General features: G+C 56.4%; 1 protein-coding gene across 3 annotated transcripts; it reads right to left on the bottom strand.

Annotated features, from left to right (window-relative positions):
* Positions 1–458: 458 nt before the first annotated feature.
* On the bottom strand, positions 459–13,428 carry LOC146433232 (mucin-4-like). Of its 3 annotated transcripts, XM_085069324.1 has the most exons (12): positions 13,244–13,428; positions 7,060–11,379; positions 5,584–5,723; positions 5,128–5,292; positions 4,693–4,848; positions 4,080–4,210; positions 3,135–3,223; positions 2,531–2,714; positions 1,927–2,075; positions 1,599–1,718; positions 1,288–1,329; positions 459–1,160 (listed from the first exon to the last, which is right to left on the bottom strand). In XM_085069324.1, exons 1-12 carry the CDS (start codon positions 13,302–13,304, stop codon positions 1,144–1,146), a joined length of 5,574 nt encoding a protein of 1,857 aa, XP_084925450.1. In that variant the 5' UTR covers positions 13,305–13,428; the 3' UTR covers positions 459–1,143. The 3 variants fall into 3 exon arrangements, with proteins under 3 accessions (XP_084925450.1, XP_084925451.1, XP_084925452.1); XM_085069325.1 differs by lacking the exons at positions 7,060–11,379; positions 13,244–13,428 and adding an exon at positions 6,385–7,051; XM_085069326.1 differs by lacking the exons at positions 7,060–11,379; positions 13,244–13,428 and adding an exon at positions 5,875–5,897.
* Positions 13,429–14,154: the final 726 nt, after the last annotated feature.

Below are 14,154 nucleotides of genomic sequence, written 5' to 3'. Positions count from 1 at the left end.
GCTGTTGCCAAGCCCTCAAGTCCCTGCTTTCTGCTGGTCCTATCCACAGAACCAAAGTGAAAATGGACACAGATTTTTTTTTAGTTGCTTCATCCCCTCCTTTTCCCTACAAAGCTGCAAGTCTCCTCTCTCTGCTTTCATGGACACTGTTTGCAGTTGCTCAGATCACACAGGTCGGGCTGTCGTTCCCACAAACATCCCACACACAGCCCTTCAACCCTGGAGAGTGGTGAGTGGGAGATGCTGATCCAAGGATGGTGTATCAGACCCCATCAAACCCCTAACTCCCACCCCATTCGCTGTCCTACACCCTGGCTTAGCTGCATCTCCAGCACTCAATCTGAGGACAGAAGCATCCTATAATCCTGCTGCTCCAAGCCTGCCCCATCACTGCTTCCTGCCCCAGTTTGAGAGGACATGGCCTCTGCAGGATCAGTGATGCTCAAAGCCTTACAAGGTCTTATTGAACAAACAAGATTTGACAATGATTTATTTTTTTAAGAAAGGAAAAAATTGCTCTCTTACATGCAAAAAAATTATTTTTCTCCCAACATCTCTAATCATAGGGTTGCATTTTGCCCTCACACACCCAGCAGACGTTATCGACCTGATTCTGGCTTGATCTGGAGAATTGTCCCATCTCCTGAGCACAGGGCCCAGGGACCACTCAGGGAGGGATGGCTGGGAAACAGAAGTGGGGGACAAGACAGGATTGGCCCACAGGCTGAGCCTGGTGCACTGTGGCTTTTAAGGACTTGCCCACAGTCAACCCATGTGAGGTGTTTAAACCCTTTCCCTGGGTGCCAGGGGTCCAGCCTCACCCTGCAGCGTGGGAGCACAGTGGGATGTAGGAAGGACAAGGGTGATGTGTGCAGTGGGGGGTACCTGCCCACCTCCCCACCAGTTCTTGTCCTCAGCTGCAGCTGGGAAAGGGTGGCTAAAGCAACTGAATCCTTGGGACAAGTCCGGGTTAGAAATGTGAACTTGTGCCAGGGCAGGCAACTGCAGGCTGTGGCCAAGTGAGCTGCCCTGCATGGTGGGCAGGGGTGATGGGCTCTGCAGGGGACACAGGGGAAGAGCAGATCAAAGGACTTGGAGGATCAGCCATGGCCCAGAACGTGCTGTGGGAGTGCAACCTCTCAGTTACTTGTCCTCTCCATCTGCAAAAACGAAGAAATGAGATTTCTTCAGCCACTTTGTCCCTGTGGGGCGAGCTGGGAGCCCCAGGCCGTTTCCTTGCAGGGGGACAGGGACAGAGGGAAAGGAGACCCTCCCAGTCCTGCTCACCTATCTGCTCATCTGAGTAATCCTCTGCCTCCTCCGAGGAATCTGTTGAGGGTTGCAAGAAAATCCCACGTCAGCTTACACCATTACCACATTTGCTGTGATCCTCCACTGCTTCCAGTGCCATCACCTCCAGACTATGCTGGTGGTTATGTGCTGATGGCACAACCTGCACATGAGCACCCCAAAACCCTTCCCTCATCTGCCCAGGGCTCTTGCTGCCTTAAGCAGAGGGAGACTGGGACATTCCCACTTCCTCCCAGCCTTGGACACCAGGACAGCATCACCACAGCACACACGAGCTGCAAACCCACCTGTGCTGGGTGACTGGTATCCATCACAGCCAATCTTGGGCCTCTTCTCACTGTAGCGGGCGCAGAGGTGGGCACTGCCCGCCCGGTTACAGCACCAGTCGTACAGCTTCAGCTCCTGGTCTGCAGGGAAAAAGGAGAGTAAGGGGCTGAAGGGAAGAGAAGGGAGACAGGCTGGTTCTGGCAAGGCTTGCCTCAGCCTTTGGCAGCCCCACACTCCCTCCAAGGGAAACAGCGTGTCAGGAAACAGGTTGGCAGAGAGATTAAAATTATTTACAGGCTACAGCAATGCCAGCTTCAGCCAGGGGATGCCAAGGCTGGCTGTGCTTACCACGGTAGGGTGATGCCTGCCTGGAGAACCTCCAGTACCTCTCCTGCCGCCCCTCGATGAGCTGGTTCTGGCTGTCGTACAGGCAGCGGACACCGGCGCCGTGCTGGTTGGGGGAGGCTGAGTGCAGCATGGAGACACGAGCACCCCACCTGCCTGCAATGGGGCAGCAGTGAGCCTCGGGCAGCTCTGCCTGGCCAGCACTCCTGCCTCAGGGCAAAGATCTGGCCAGAGCTGGCTCCTTGTTATCCACCACATCACCCACGGTGCTACAGGGGTTTGGAAGAACTATAGGGGTTTGGTGGAGACCATCCAAGTGATCTCCCGTGGTAAAACCCCAGTCCCCAGCATTCCCATGCAGGTCAGACCAACTCTGGCCAGTCTAGTAAGACAGGAACAGGTCAGCCCTCAATACTTCTTGCTTTTCCTGTCTCTGAAGGGTAGGCCACACTCCTTTTCCTTAGGATCACCTGCCCACCCTGCCAGACCCTCTCCTTTTCTGTAGGGTCACCTGCCCACCCTACCAGGTGACACCCCAGCCACCCTTGCAGGGAAGGTGGGGAGGGACAGCTCAGAGAAGAGGAGGATGAGGAAGCAGCATGTCCACTTGCCTCCACGGCTGTTCTTGAAGCGTGGGTCCTGCTGCCCTTGCTGCAGGGAGCAGGGGCAGGTGGGCAGGCCCTGGCTCCATGCCCTGGGCTCCTGCTGCTGCCCCGTCCATGCCAGGCACTTCAGCCGGTAGTTGAGGCCCACGCGGCTCTCCAGCTTGTAAATCCACAACCCACGGAGGTCTGAGCAGGGAGAGAAACCATGAGATGTCACCTCTGGCCAAGGGAACCACAGGGGCTCTTTTGTCTTGAGGTGAGAGTCACATGATGGTGATGCTGAAAGCTAAGCTCACATTAACCCCCAGACGTGGGACCCCATGTTCAAAACAGCCACTCAACAGCAGGGGAACAGGGGGAGAGGCTCTTGCCAAAGAAGAAAGCCTTGGGACAGAGCCATTGGGTCAAAAAAGCATCCATGGGGACAGCAGGGATGTTTCAGCCTCAGGACACATCTTGTACCCAGGAGAAGTACATTTTATGTGCTCAGTGGAGAAAACCTGGCCTTGGTGAACTCAGTGAGAGCCTTGCCACAGTGCCAGGTTGGATTTCATTCCCTAGGAATATCCCCCTCCTTGTGAACCCACCCAGGCTGTGTGACACTACCTGTGTTGTAGCCCCTGAACTGGTCAGGGCGATATTTAGCAGCTGGAGGTCTCTTAGTCAGGTCATCGTTGTGGTAATAGCCATCCCCACTGAGTGAAGAAGAAAGAGGAAAAATCAGAGGTTGCTCTCTCTGGGTGTGATTACCCCAACCCCAGCTCCAGCTTGCCCTTCAGCCATCCTGATCCCATGCCAGTGGGATTGCAGCACCCACATTGCAGCTCTGGGGACAGGAGGACAAAGTCACAAGCTCCTCCAGCCTGCTTCCCCCATTATATAGGATGCAGCTCTTTTTGGGTGCTGCAAACACTCCTGCTACATCAAGGCCTGAACCCACAGACATCTCAAGATCCCCACGAGCAGCTTCCATTGTCTCCAGCATTTTGCCAGGCAATTTGGAGCAGAAGCCCACGAGTGGTCACACACAGTCACGTACACACACAGACATGCCTGTGCTGCCCGCGCTTCCCATCCCAGCCACCTTTTCCTTACCCAGCTGCTGCAAGCAGCTAATGAGAAAACCCTGGAGACAGCATGTACAGGGCAAGACGTAATGCGAGGAGGCAGGAAGCAACTGCTCCGGCCAAGCACGGAAATCCCTTCCCTCGGCTGGTGCAAAGTTCAACAAACATCCCCTATTTCCCACTCCTTCCACCCAAACTGCCAGGATGCTGGGGGCCCAGGACTCCAGAGGGATTTGTGGATTTTACAACAAGAACAGCCCAGCAAGACAGCATGCTGCAGCATGATCCAGTCACTAATGGGGCAAATTTGCTTGTGAGGCCCCTGTATGTTAGGCTATATGGGCATGTAGACCCCATCTGGGCTGTCCTCATCCTTGTAAGGCACTCCTTGGGACATGGGAGAAGGACTGAACCAGCCAGAGCCATGGGTGGGATGCATTCCATTGCTTAGAGGAGGCAGGGATGAGGTGCTGAGCTGCTGTACCTGGTGTAACCAATGAGCACATTGGTGGAAGTGAGCCTGGTGTAATCCCACTGCATGCCTCCGTCCTGGTACAGCACCAGGATGTAGGACCTGAAGCCATCGGTGGTCAGGACAGCCTGGTATGTGACAGTCTGGGGAGAAGTGTTGCAGACAGGTAAGAAAGTGAGTGAAGATGTGAGGTTTAAAGTTCGGGGTGTGGGCCAGTGCTTGCTGGGGAATGGCCGGACTGAGGTCTGGAGGGAAAGAAGGCAAACACAGCCAGGGCTGGTTCACATTTCGCATGGAAAATGTGAGGGTTTTACTTTGAAGCTGTTCCATGACAAGCTTCAAATTCACCCAATTTTATGCCTCTGAAAAACAGTGTTTCTGGTGTGCAATAAACTCCCACCACATTAAAGAGAAAGGTTTTATGGAACAGGGAAAGTTCAGCTCAAGGTGTCCCTCAAAAACCACTAAAACATAGGCACAGCCCAGTTCTTTTTGCCAAAACTCTTCAAGACTGGCCTCTGCCACAAAACTGGTTCCTATTTTCAGGCACAGAGGAGGTCATCACGCCTGGGTCTCATTTTTTTTTGACAATTCAACTAGTCCCTGTGCTCCATCAGTCCCTTACCTTCCGGGTGTCAGTCCATGCTGCAGAGGCAGGTGCCTTCTCCCAGGTGATCTTCAGGGTCCAGGCTGCAGAGTAGGAGGACCTCAGGTACCGCCGGACCTTTGCTTCCACGTCACGGACAAACGGAGGCTTGGCTGTGTTGAGTGTGGAAAACTCCTGTGGGTTGGGAATACACACATCTGCATTAGCTCCCACTAGGGCAAAACCAAGCCTAGCCTGGGGTCATGCACAGACCCCTGTAACCAACGTGCTGAATGGGATTTGGATGGCTCAAGAGGTGACACAGCACCAACAGCTCTTAGAGTTGGCTCAGAAAAGGGAAAAACTCATGGTCTCCCTTAATTACACATCTCAAGAGGTATCCCACAGAATAGGTGGTGAGTTTATAATCAAAAGGTGTTTCATGCAATCATGCACTCAGGTGGCTTCACTCACCTGGTAAAAGGTAGTGCCAACACCTCTGGAGAAGTCAGCATTGTCCCAAAACACGGCGATCATGGGGACCTCCTCGTGGCCATTGAAGCCGCCAGGAGGAGGGTTGGGGTACGTGAGGACTCTGTTGTCTGTGGCTGGGAAAATGATTTGTCCATTGTCTGTAAACTGAGCAGAGGGATTCCTCCATCAGGTGAGATCAGGACCAGTGGCACTCCCTGGCATGGGGGTGGCAGCCCTCCCATTTCCAAGCCCATTTTGAGCAATGCCCAAGGAAAGCCACCAACTGCCACTGCTGAAATGGCCACAAAGTCACCTCCTGCTGCAAATAGACCACTGCAGCATCCCAATAGCTTTGGTCCCATAAGAGTCCCATCCCAGGCACCAGGTCCCCAGTGTCTCTCCCAGGTTTTTGGGTGCTGGCCGCTTGCCCAACGAGTTAAGCCCAAGTAGACTCACGTAGAGAGAGGTGTGCAGGGTCCTCCCGAACGGGAATCCAATCTCAGGCTTGAAAAGTGGAGAATTAAAATCTACTCTCCTTTCCACATACTCCTGATCATTTTCCCTTGCTCCATACCCATAGAGGGGCACAGCTGGAACTGGAAAACAAAACAAACAAGCAAACAAACAATAAAACCAAACCACATTTACAGCAAAGCCTTTGGTCTGAGTAAAAAATTTAAAAGGACTGAAATGATTTTGCTTCCAATGGGACAAAGCCTGGGCAGCAGAAGGAAGGGGAGACATTACCAATAGCCTTCAGGGACTCTCTGCATGTCACCTTCCCTTGCAGGCACTTGTTCCCACCCCTTTCACTGCCTTACACAAACACAGCTGCCCTAAACCTGCTGTGATGGCCTTTGTGGTCACTGTCCCCTGCTTTAACCAGCCCTGTTGGGACACTGCGCTGGAGGACTGCCATTAGGAGAGGAACAACATTGCACAAGGACTGTGTCAGGGAACAGCACAGAATTAAACACCCACAGCTAGAGACTTTTACAGCCTCCAGTTCCCTATTTATGTCTGCTAAAAAAAACATTTGGAGGGGATGGGTTTTCCAGCTGATGGGACTGTATTGAAGGCAGGCTTAGCCTGCCAACAGTGCAAGCTTATGTGCAGGGGCTCCTCATGCTGCATCTCCCCCAGGGTCCTGGCTTCAAATAGCTCCCTCTTTCTCCGGGCACTGAATGTCCCTGAGGATTGTCCATCAGGAAACTGATGTGTTGGTCCCACCCAGGCTGCCCTGCGAGAATCACGTACCTGCGGGACTGGGCAGCGGGGTTGGGGCAGCTGCTGGCCCTCCAGGTGGAGCTGGAACCACAGGGGACGATGCGCGGGAGGTGACAGTGGCTGTTCCTGGCCTGGGGAGCACCTCCCTGCCCCTGGGCAGGGGGGCTGGTGGGGCTGGGCCGGCGAGGGCCGGACTGCAGGATGTGGCTGGGCGTGCAGTGGCTGGGGACCTGCCCTGGGTTCCTCCCTGGCCCGGGAAGGCTCCAGGGAGGCTCGACCCAGAGGTGGCAGGGGCTCTGTTTGCCAGGCTGGTGGTCAGCTCCCTGTCCACGAATGGCTGCAGAGCAGCTGGTGATGAGCCACCAGCAGGACCTGGCCCCGGGGTTTTTGCTCCAGGACTGCCAACAGTGATCCCAGCGGGAGGAAGGCCAGGGAGCCCTGGGCTCCCCCCAGGTGGGGAATGAGCAAGTGCCTCCATATGTGCCCCAGAACCAGTGGCACTGGGCAGGAGACGGGTTACATCCCCTTGCCCTGCTATTGTTCCATGGAGCACAGCACTTGCTTCTCCAGGAGCAGGGCTGTCAGCATTCCCAGAGGGGGCTCCGGGGCTTCCTGGCTGGGGAGGCAGGAGCAAGGCAGGTCCCCCTGGCATGGCAACCCCCAGCTCTCCCTTTCCCCCTGCAGAGGACCCCGCTATCGACTCACGTGCCGAAAGCCCAGGGCTGGCAGACACCCCCTCTGCAGCAATTCCTGTCTGTGGAGCAGGAGGCAGCACCGGGGCAGCGTTGGGGGATATGGCAGCATGAGGGGACACCTCTCCCAAAGGTGCCGGCATGCCTGAGGCCACCTCATCTTCAAGAGACCACGACTGAGCACTTCCAGCTTCTTCTGCCAGCCCACCTGGAGGCCCTGGCAGCAGGGGGCTGCTCCCACCCTGGGTGCTGGCGGCAAAGTTGGGGTTCCCATTGGGTGCCAGCCCTGAGCTCAGCCCACGTTCAGGGAGAAGTGGAGAAGCAGCCACTGAGGTGGTTGTGCCATCAGAAACACCACTGTTGTCTGGAGCTGCTGGGACCAGGCTGGCACCAGAAGAAGGTCCCCCATTCATTGAGGCTCCTCCAGGCACCTCCACCACATCGACTTCACCCAGTTTTCCATCAGAAAGTCCAGCATTGGCACCACTTTGGGTGCCAGAGGAAGACACAGAGGGTTCCTGGGGGCTAGCAGCCTCCAAGCCTGTGTTCAAGCCACTGCCAGCTCCAGGAGCTCCAGCAAGGCTTGTTTCATCAGCAGCCTCGCCTGTCCTCCCAGGCAATGAAGACCCCTCTGTGGACGAGGAAGAAGATGCAGACTGCAACACATCTCCCGTTTCTCCACCAGGGGTTCCTGAGCCAACTGGTCCCATTCCAGTTGGAGTTTGGGACTGCCCTGTGGACTCTCCATCACTAGCCACTTCACTTGCTCCTTCTCCTGCAGCAGGAAGAACCCCAGTGCCAGCACCCAGTGAGGGCTGGAGAGCTTCAGCAGCACTGCCTGCTCCTTTGACTGCACCCAGGCTAGATGGATCTGAAACAGAGGATGCTGCGACCTCTGCACTGGGAGAGGCAGAACCAGATGAGGAACCTGCAGCAGGAAGTTGATCCTGCTGAGGACTGACAGCTGAAGCACTTGTCTCCATGTCAGGACTTTCACTCTCTGCATTTCCTGCCTGTGCCACATCCCCTGCACTTTCAGCTCCCTGCACCAGACCAAGCCCTGGGCCAGTTTCACTGTCCAGAGAGGCTGGGGACAGACTGTCAGGGCTAGGGGCTGCAGATGAGATGGCTCCTACTTCATCACCCCTTGACACAGAAGGTGCTGCCACCACATCGCTGGGAGAGGCAATACTGGATGGGGAACCAGCACCAGGCAGTTGTTCTACCCCAGCTGCTATTCCATTCCCTGTGGTGGAGCTCAGGGATGGCTCAGACTCAATGCCACTGCCTGCTCCTTCCAGTGCCTGCTCTGCCGTGCTGGCTCCTTGCCCTTCTGCTGCTGGCAGCCCCACACTGGTGCCAAGCTGGTTCCCAAGGCCAGGTGATGGGGGTCCTACTGGTTCATGAACTGCTGAGCTGGGGGTATCCCATGCTGAAGCCGAGTCAGTGTCTGGTCCTTGGGCTCCAGGGAGACCTGCTCCTGGGAGAGCACCAGCTGCTGTGCCCCATGGCTGTGACCCACCAAGGGATGGAGACCCAGGTGCTCCCTGGGCAGCACTGGGGTTGGGACTCACTGGTGTCTCTGCCTCAGACACAGGGCCAGCCACAGACTCTGGGAGTGGGAAAACAGCCCCAGGAGCACTGGCAGATTCACCAGGCAGGTCCCCTGGTCCTTCAGGTCCTGAGAGGTCAGGCTCCATTCCAGCATTGTTAGGAGGTGCAGGACCAGATGAGGACCCTTGTCCCAGTGCTGGAGCTCCTCCTGTTCCTGTTCCATCCCCAAGTGCTGATGGAGGGGAAAGTTCAGCATGCACTGTATCTCCTGTTTCTCCTGCTGGCAGCTCTCCGGTGTTAGTGAGATCCTGCTGAGGACTGACAGCTGAAGAACTTGTCTCCATGTCAGGACTTCCACTCTCTGCATTTCCTGCCTGTGCCACATCCCCTGCACTTTCAGCTCCCTGCACCAGACCAAGCCCTGGGCCAGTTTCACTGTCCAGAGAGGCTGGGGACAGACTGTCAGGGCCAGGGGCTGCAGATGAGATGGCTCCTGCTTCATCACCCCTTGACACAGAAGGTGCTGCCACCACATGACTGGGAGAGGCAATACTGGATGGGGAACCAGCACCAGGCAGTTGTTCTACCCCAGCTGCTATTCCATTCCCTGTGGTGGAGCTCAGGGATGGCTCAGACTCAATGCCACTGCCTGCTCCTTCCAGTGCCTGCTCTGCCGTGCTGGTTCCTTGCTCTTCTGCTGCTGGCAGCCCCACACTGGTGTCAAGCTGGTCCCCAAGGCCAGGTGATGGGGGTCCTACTGGTTCATGAACTGCTGAGCTGGGGGTATCCCATGCTGAAGCCGAGTCAGTGTCTGGTCCTTGGGCTCCAGGGAGACCTGCTCCTGGGAGAGCACCAGCTGCTGTGCCCCATGGCTGTGACCCACCAAGGGATGGAGACCCAGGTGCTCCCTGGGCAGCACTGGGGTTGGGACTCACTGGTGTCTCTGCCTCAGACACAGGGCCAGCCACAGACTCCGGGAGTGGGAAAACAGCCCCAGGAGCACTGGCAGATTCACCAGGCAGGTCCCCTGGTCCTTTAGGTTGTGAGAGGTCAGGCTCCATTCCAACACTGCTGGGAGGTGCAGGACCAGGTGAGGACACTTGTCCCAGTGCTGGAGCTCCTCCTGCTTCTGTTCCACCCCCGAGTGCTGATGGAGGGGACACTTCAGCATTTGCCAAGTCTTCTGTTCCTCCAGTCAGCAGCTCTTCGTAATCAGTAGGAGAGGCAGAGGACTGAAGGGCTGGAGGAGTCATGTCACTCTGGGTATCTTCATAAGGACTGGCATCCTCTGAACCTCCTGCCTGTGCTATGTCCTTTACCCCCTCAGCTCCCTGACCCTGGATCCCAGCAGTGGGCCATGCCAGTCCATCAGGTACAAAAGATGCTGGGCTGGGGGCATCTGAATCTGAACTCAAGCCAGTGCCAAGTCCATTGGCTTCCTGGGGAGACGTGGATGTTTCTGGGGCAGTAGCAAGGTCAGGATTTGCTGGTGTCTCTGCTGCACCATCAGCTTCAGGCAGGGTGCTGGATCCTGCCTCTGTGGCTGGGTAAGCAGCCCCAGGAGCACTGGGGGTATCTGTGGAGGATGTCAGAGCATCAGGAAGCAGTGGTGGCTGTTCTCCAGTGGGGGTCTGCCATGGGGCAGGCTGCAGGGATGGACTGGCCAGATCCACAGCTCCCACGTCCCGTGGGGGCAGCGAAGTGGCTGAGACTGGGAGAGTCGTGTGACTCTGGGCATCAGTGGGAACCACTGAGGGCAGAAGTGAGGTGCCAATGCCCTCTGTTTCCTCAGGTGCCACTGGTGCCCTGCTGGCTGCAGGTGACAAGGCTGAACCAGAAGCCTCTGATGACACCCTGGGAACTCCCTGCCCGTCCTCTTCCCCGCCATTGGATGGTGTCAGTGAAGTGTCTGGGCTCAGCACTGCCTGGCCAGGGAGGAGGGAGAACTCCCCAGGGTTCTCCACTGATCCTGACATCACTGGGCTCTCTGGAGGTAGGAGGGATGGGACGGCTGTGCTGAATTCACCGTTTATTGCATCTCCAGATTCTGAAGCCAAGGGACTTTCCTCACCAGCTGGGGCCACTTCTCCTGCTGGCTCTGGGTTAATGCCGTCAACCACACCCACTGCTTCATCCTGCTGGGTCGGAAGCAGCTCCCCGGCATCAGGACGGGGGCCCAAGGAGCTGGCACTGGCTTCACTTTGAATAGCTTCAGGCAGGATTACACCTTCCTCAACTGCTCCCTTGGCTGTGGTTAGCCCTTGGCTAGGCAGCACAGTGACACCAGCGGTTGGCTGTGGCACCCAGGTGACTGCCAATGGAGGGGCAGTGCCAGTACTGAGGTCTGTGTCTTCTCCTCTGTTTGCAGGGATGTCCTCCTTCACATCCTCAAGGACAGGGGTGGTCCCCAGAGGGACATCAGGAGGGACCTCTGTTTCGTCCTGCTCTGCTTCTGGGGTGATAGCAGGATACTGTGCAGTGAGGCCAGCAGCAGTCGTGGCTGTAGTGGCAGCAGCTGAACTTCTCTCAGTACTCTGAGTCGTGTTAGCAGGCTTGGTCACGTTCACCAAAGCTGGCACTGTAGATCCATATTCACTCATTGCTGTCACTGGGTTCATCTCAGTCCAGGCAGGGAAGGCCTCAGCATCAGCTGCTGTGGGGCTTATGTCTTCAATGAGTGTGGTACGGGGCCATTCATTCTCTGTTGTGATGGGAAAAGCTGTCCCTGCAGTAAAGGGCCCATCGGCAGTGACAGGGACAGCAGCAACAGCCCCAAGCCCTGTGGAGAAGCACAAAGTGGAGCGTTATGGAGCCGGCAGCCTGCCAGCCTCAGACACACCTCTGTGAGCATCTCCCACCACTTCTTAAACCCCTTCTGACTCATCCCACAGCCTTACAAGGCCCTGATTTAAGAGCCAAGTAGTGCAGTCTGGGCTGCCTCAGGCATAGCACTGCACAGCACCTCTTGCATCACCAGCATCACCAGCATCACCAGCTGGCAGATGAAACAGGACACAATACATCACAGGTCAGAGAGAGACACTGGTGCAAGCGTGGAGCCAAAGGCAGCTGCTGCAACCCAGTCCAGTCATGGGAATGGTACTGGGATGCCTGGCCACCAGGCAGAGCCCAGTAAGTCTAGTTCATAGCCTTGGGGGTGTCTGGAGCTCTGCTGTCCCAGGACAGCCCTCAGCCCTTTTTCCATCACTGCAGGAACAGCTCTGAGCACAGTCGCTTCTGCAGAGCCTTGGGGGATTCTGTGGTTTTTCACCTTTAGGGTGTCTGAGGGATCTTTAAATAACTTTACCCAAAGCCCTTTGTCACAGAAAAGCTGAGGCTTAGGGAAGCCTTCCCTGACTGCAGATGGATTCTGAATCTGCACTTTAAGCAGGTTCAATAAAATTCTCCTGGGCTGGGTGTCTGCCTGTTCCTGCCCCCACCCTTCTTGCCTTCAGCTGAGTGAAGGCACCAGGGGTTCTTCACCCATGGAGGGAATATTTTTGAGCTACCAAGACCGAGCCCTGCTTACAGCTCTCTTCCTGCTACCAAAATCCTGACCCACATCCAAGAGCTCTGCTGAAAGGAGGAGACACCTGCCCACATCCCAGACGTGTCTCCCAGCACCTACTGGCACCCATGGGTGACGTTTCACACAGTCTTATTTTTAGGACAGGGATGCAGGCACTGGGGAGACCAAGCTGCCGCCGTTGGCTCCGCCAGGAGCCAGGTGGATCTGCTGACGCTTGGCTTAAGGGAGCTTCAATTAGGGGAGACGAAGGGCACCCCGATGGCAAGACCCAGCAGGGCTTTGCCGCAGCCTGACAGCCCCAGCCTGTTCCCAATCCCGGTGCTCCAGTTCATCAGGTTCCCCCTGACAGGCAGCCAGATCTCCCTGCAGCAGAGGTGCCTCCAACCTCACCGCCGGCTCAGCTTGTTAGCTCACAGATAGCTTGTGCAGAATATGAATAATGAATATTAGCTAATAATGAATATTAGCTCCTATGCCAGACCAGTGCTAGACCCCCATTCCCTTTCCTGGCAGGCTGCTTCATTGTCATCTTCCCTGCCTGGAACAAGCACTTTGCACCAGGCTGCTCAGCCAGAGGGGCTCAGCAGCTTCCGTCCCTGTCTCAGGGAAAACAAAGCACAGCAGTCAAGTTGTCCCAGTTATTTTGGCGCACTCCACCCCAGCAAAGCCATGTTTTATCTTAATTCTTCAATGTGGAGCAGGAAACACATTCTACCCCACACGCCCATTCATGGGAAGTTTGTAAAAGAAGGGCCTCAGAATGGAGCACCAGCATTTGCTCTTCCCTGGGATGTGGGAGGGATGGGAGCATCCCTGGGTCCTGCTCTGCCAGCTGGCTTCCCTTGGCTCCTTTGCTGGAGGGGTACACAGCTGCCTGCAGGCTTCCGGGCTGGGCTCTCATCTCTCCCACGGCTCCACGCCTGCAACCAGCCCCTCGGGGTGATGCCTGCCCTGTAAAACGCTTTTCCAGCTCTTTGGCTGCAATGCATTGCAAGGACTGGTCGTAAGAGGAGTTTCCAGTAGAGCCAGGAGTGAAAAGCATCTCACAGTGTACTTGCTGCACCCTGGCAGGGCTCAGGGAGCACATGGGCTAGCAGAAAAATATAGGACATACCGTGCAGAATCCATGCGCAGCATCCCAGGAAGGTGGAGAAGGTCCATCCCCTGGTCCCCATGCCTCAGGCCTCCACGCAGGCAGAGCACTAGGAAGCTCAAAGGGAGGAGAGAGCAGCGAGGAGCAGCTCCCTCTGTCCCTCCCTGTCTGCCTCTCCTGCAGAGCTGGAGTCCCACAGGTGCTCCTGCTCCCTCCTATTTATAGGGATGGCAGAAGGAGGCAGGTTGCCGACGTCCTCTCCCGCCCCCGGTCCCTTCCCTCCAATGTCCCTGTCACCCTTTGCTTCCGGTCGAGCCCTCCCCTTCCCACGGACTGAATGCCCTGTTCAGCTGGGGCATGGGCTGGGGTGTACCCAAAACCCACCTTGCGGGGACACGGGTCTCCCCTGGGATCTGGGCTCAGCCTGCTGCAGCTCCCTGGGCTGCCAGCACCAGAAGGTGAAGCTGAGCCCAGAGCAGTGTGTGGCACTGCCAACAGCGATATGGCAGTCACCCCACAGACCCCACAGAACGTATTCCACATGCAGGGTGAGGGGCCACAGAGCAATGTGTGGTGGTGACAGGGCACTGCCAGCTGGTGTCACCATGCCTGTGAGGACACCATGAGCACTGAAATCACTAGTTGTGTTCTGCCTTGCTCTGGCCTGAGACATAATTCAAGTCCCCATTTGGCTGCCTGGGAGGAGAGGCAGGTTATAAAGCAGGGAGAAGTATGGCTGGGGACAGTCCTTGGGATGTCAGCTGAGACCCCCAGTGCTTAGCTGCAACTGGAAACACTTAGGATCCCCATTCAGAGCCCCAGCACAGACCAGTGGGGCTTGAATCCTGCACCTCAATCTGGGCACAGCAGTGCTGGGATGCTGAGAGGGGGTAAATGGGAAGTTCCTCTGCAAGGTTGGACCTGCATCCCCA

Source organism: Lichenostomus cassidix, chromosome 9 (genome assembly GCF_008360975.1).
Source record: "Lichenostomus cassidix isolate B80296 chromosome 9, HeHo_3.0, whole genome shotgun sequence".
Taxonomy (NCBI): Eukaryota; Metazoa; Chordata; class Aves; order Passeriformes; family Meliphagidae; genus Lichenostomus; species Lichenostomus cassidix.
Note: the sequence above shows the minus strand (reverse complement) of the source record. Positions and strands in the feature narration are given on the sequence as shown.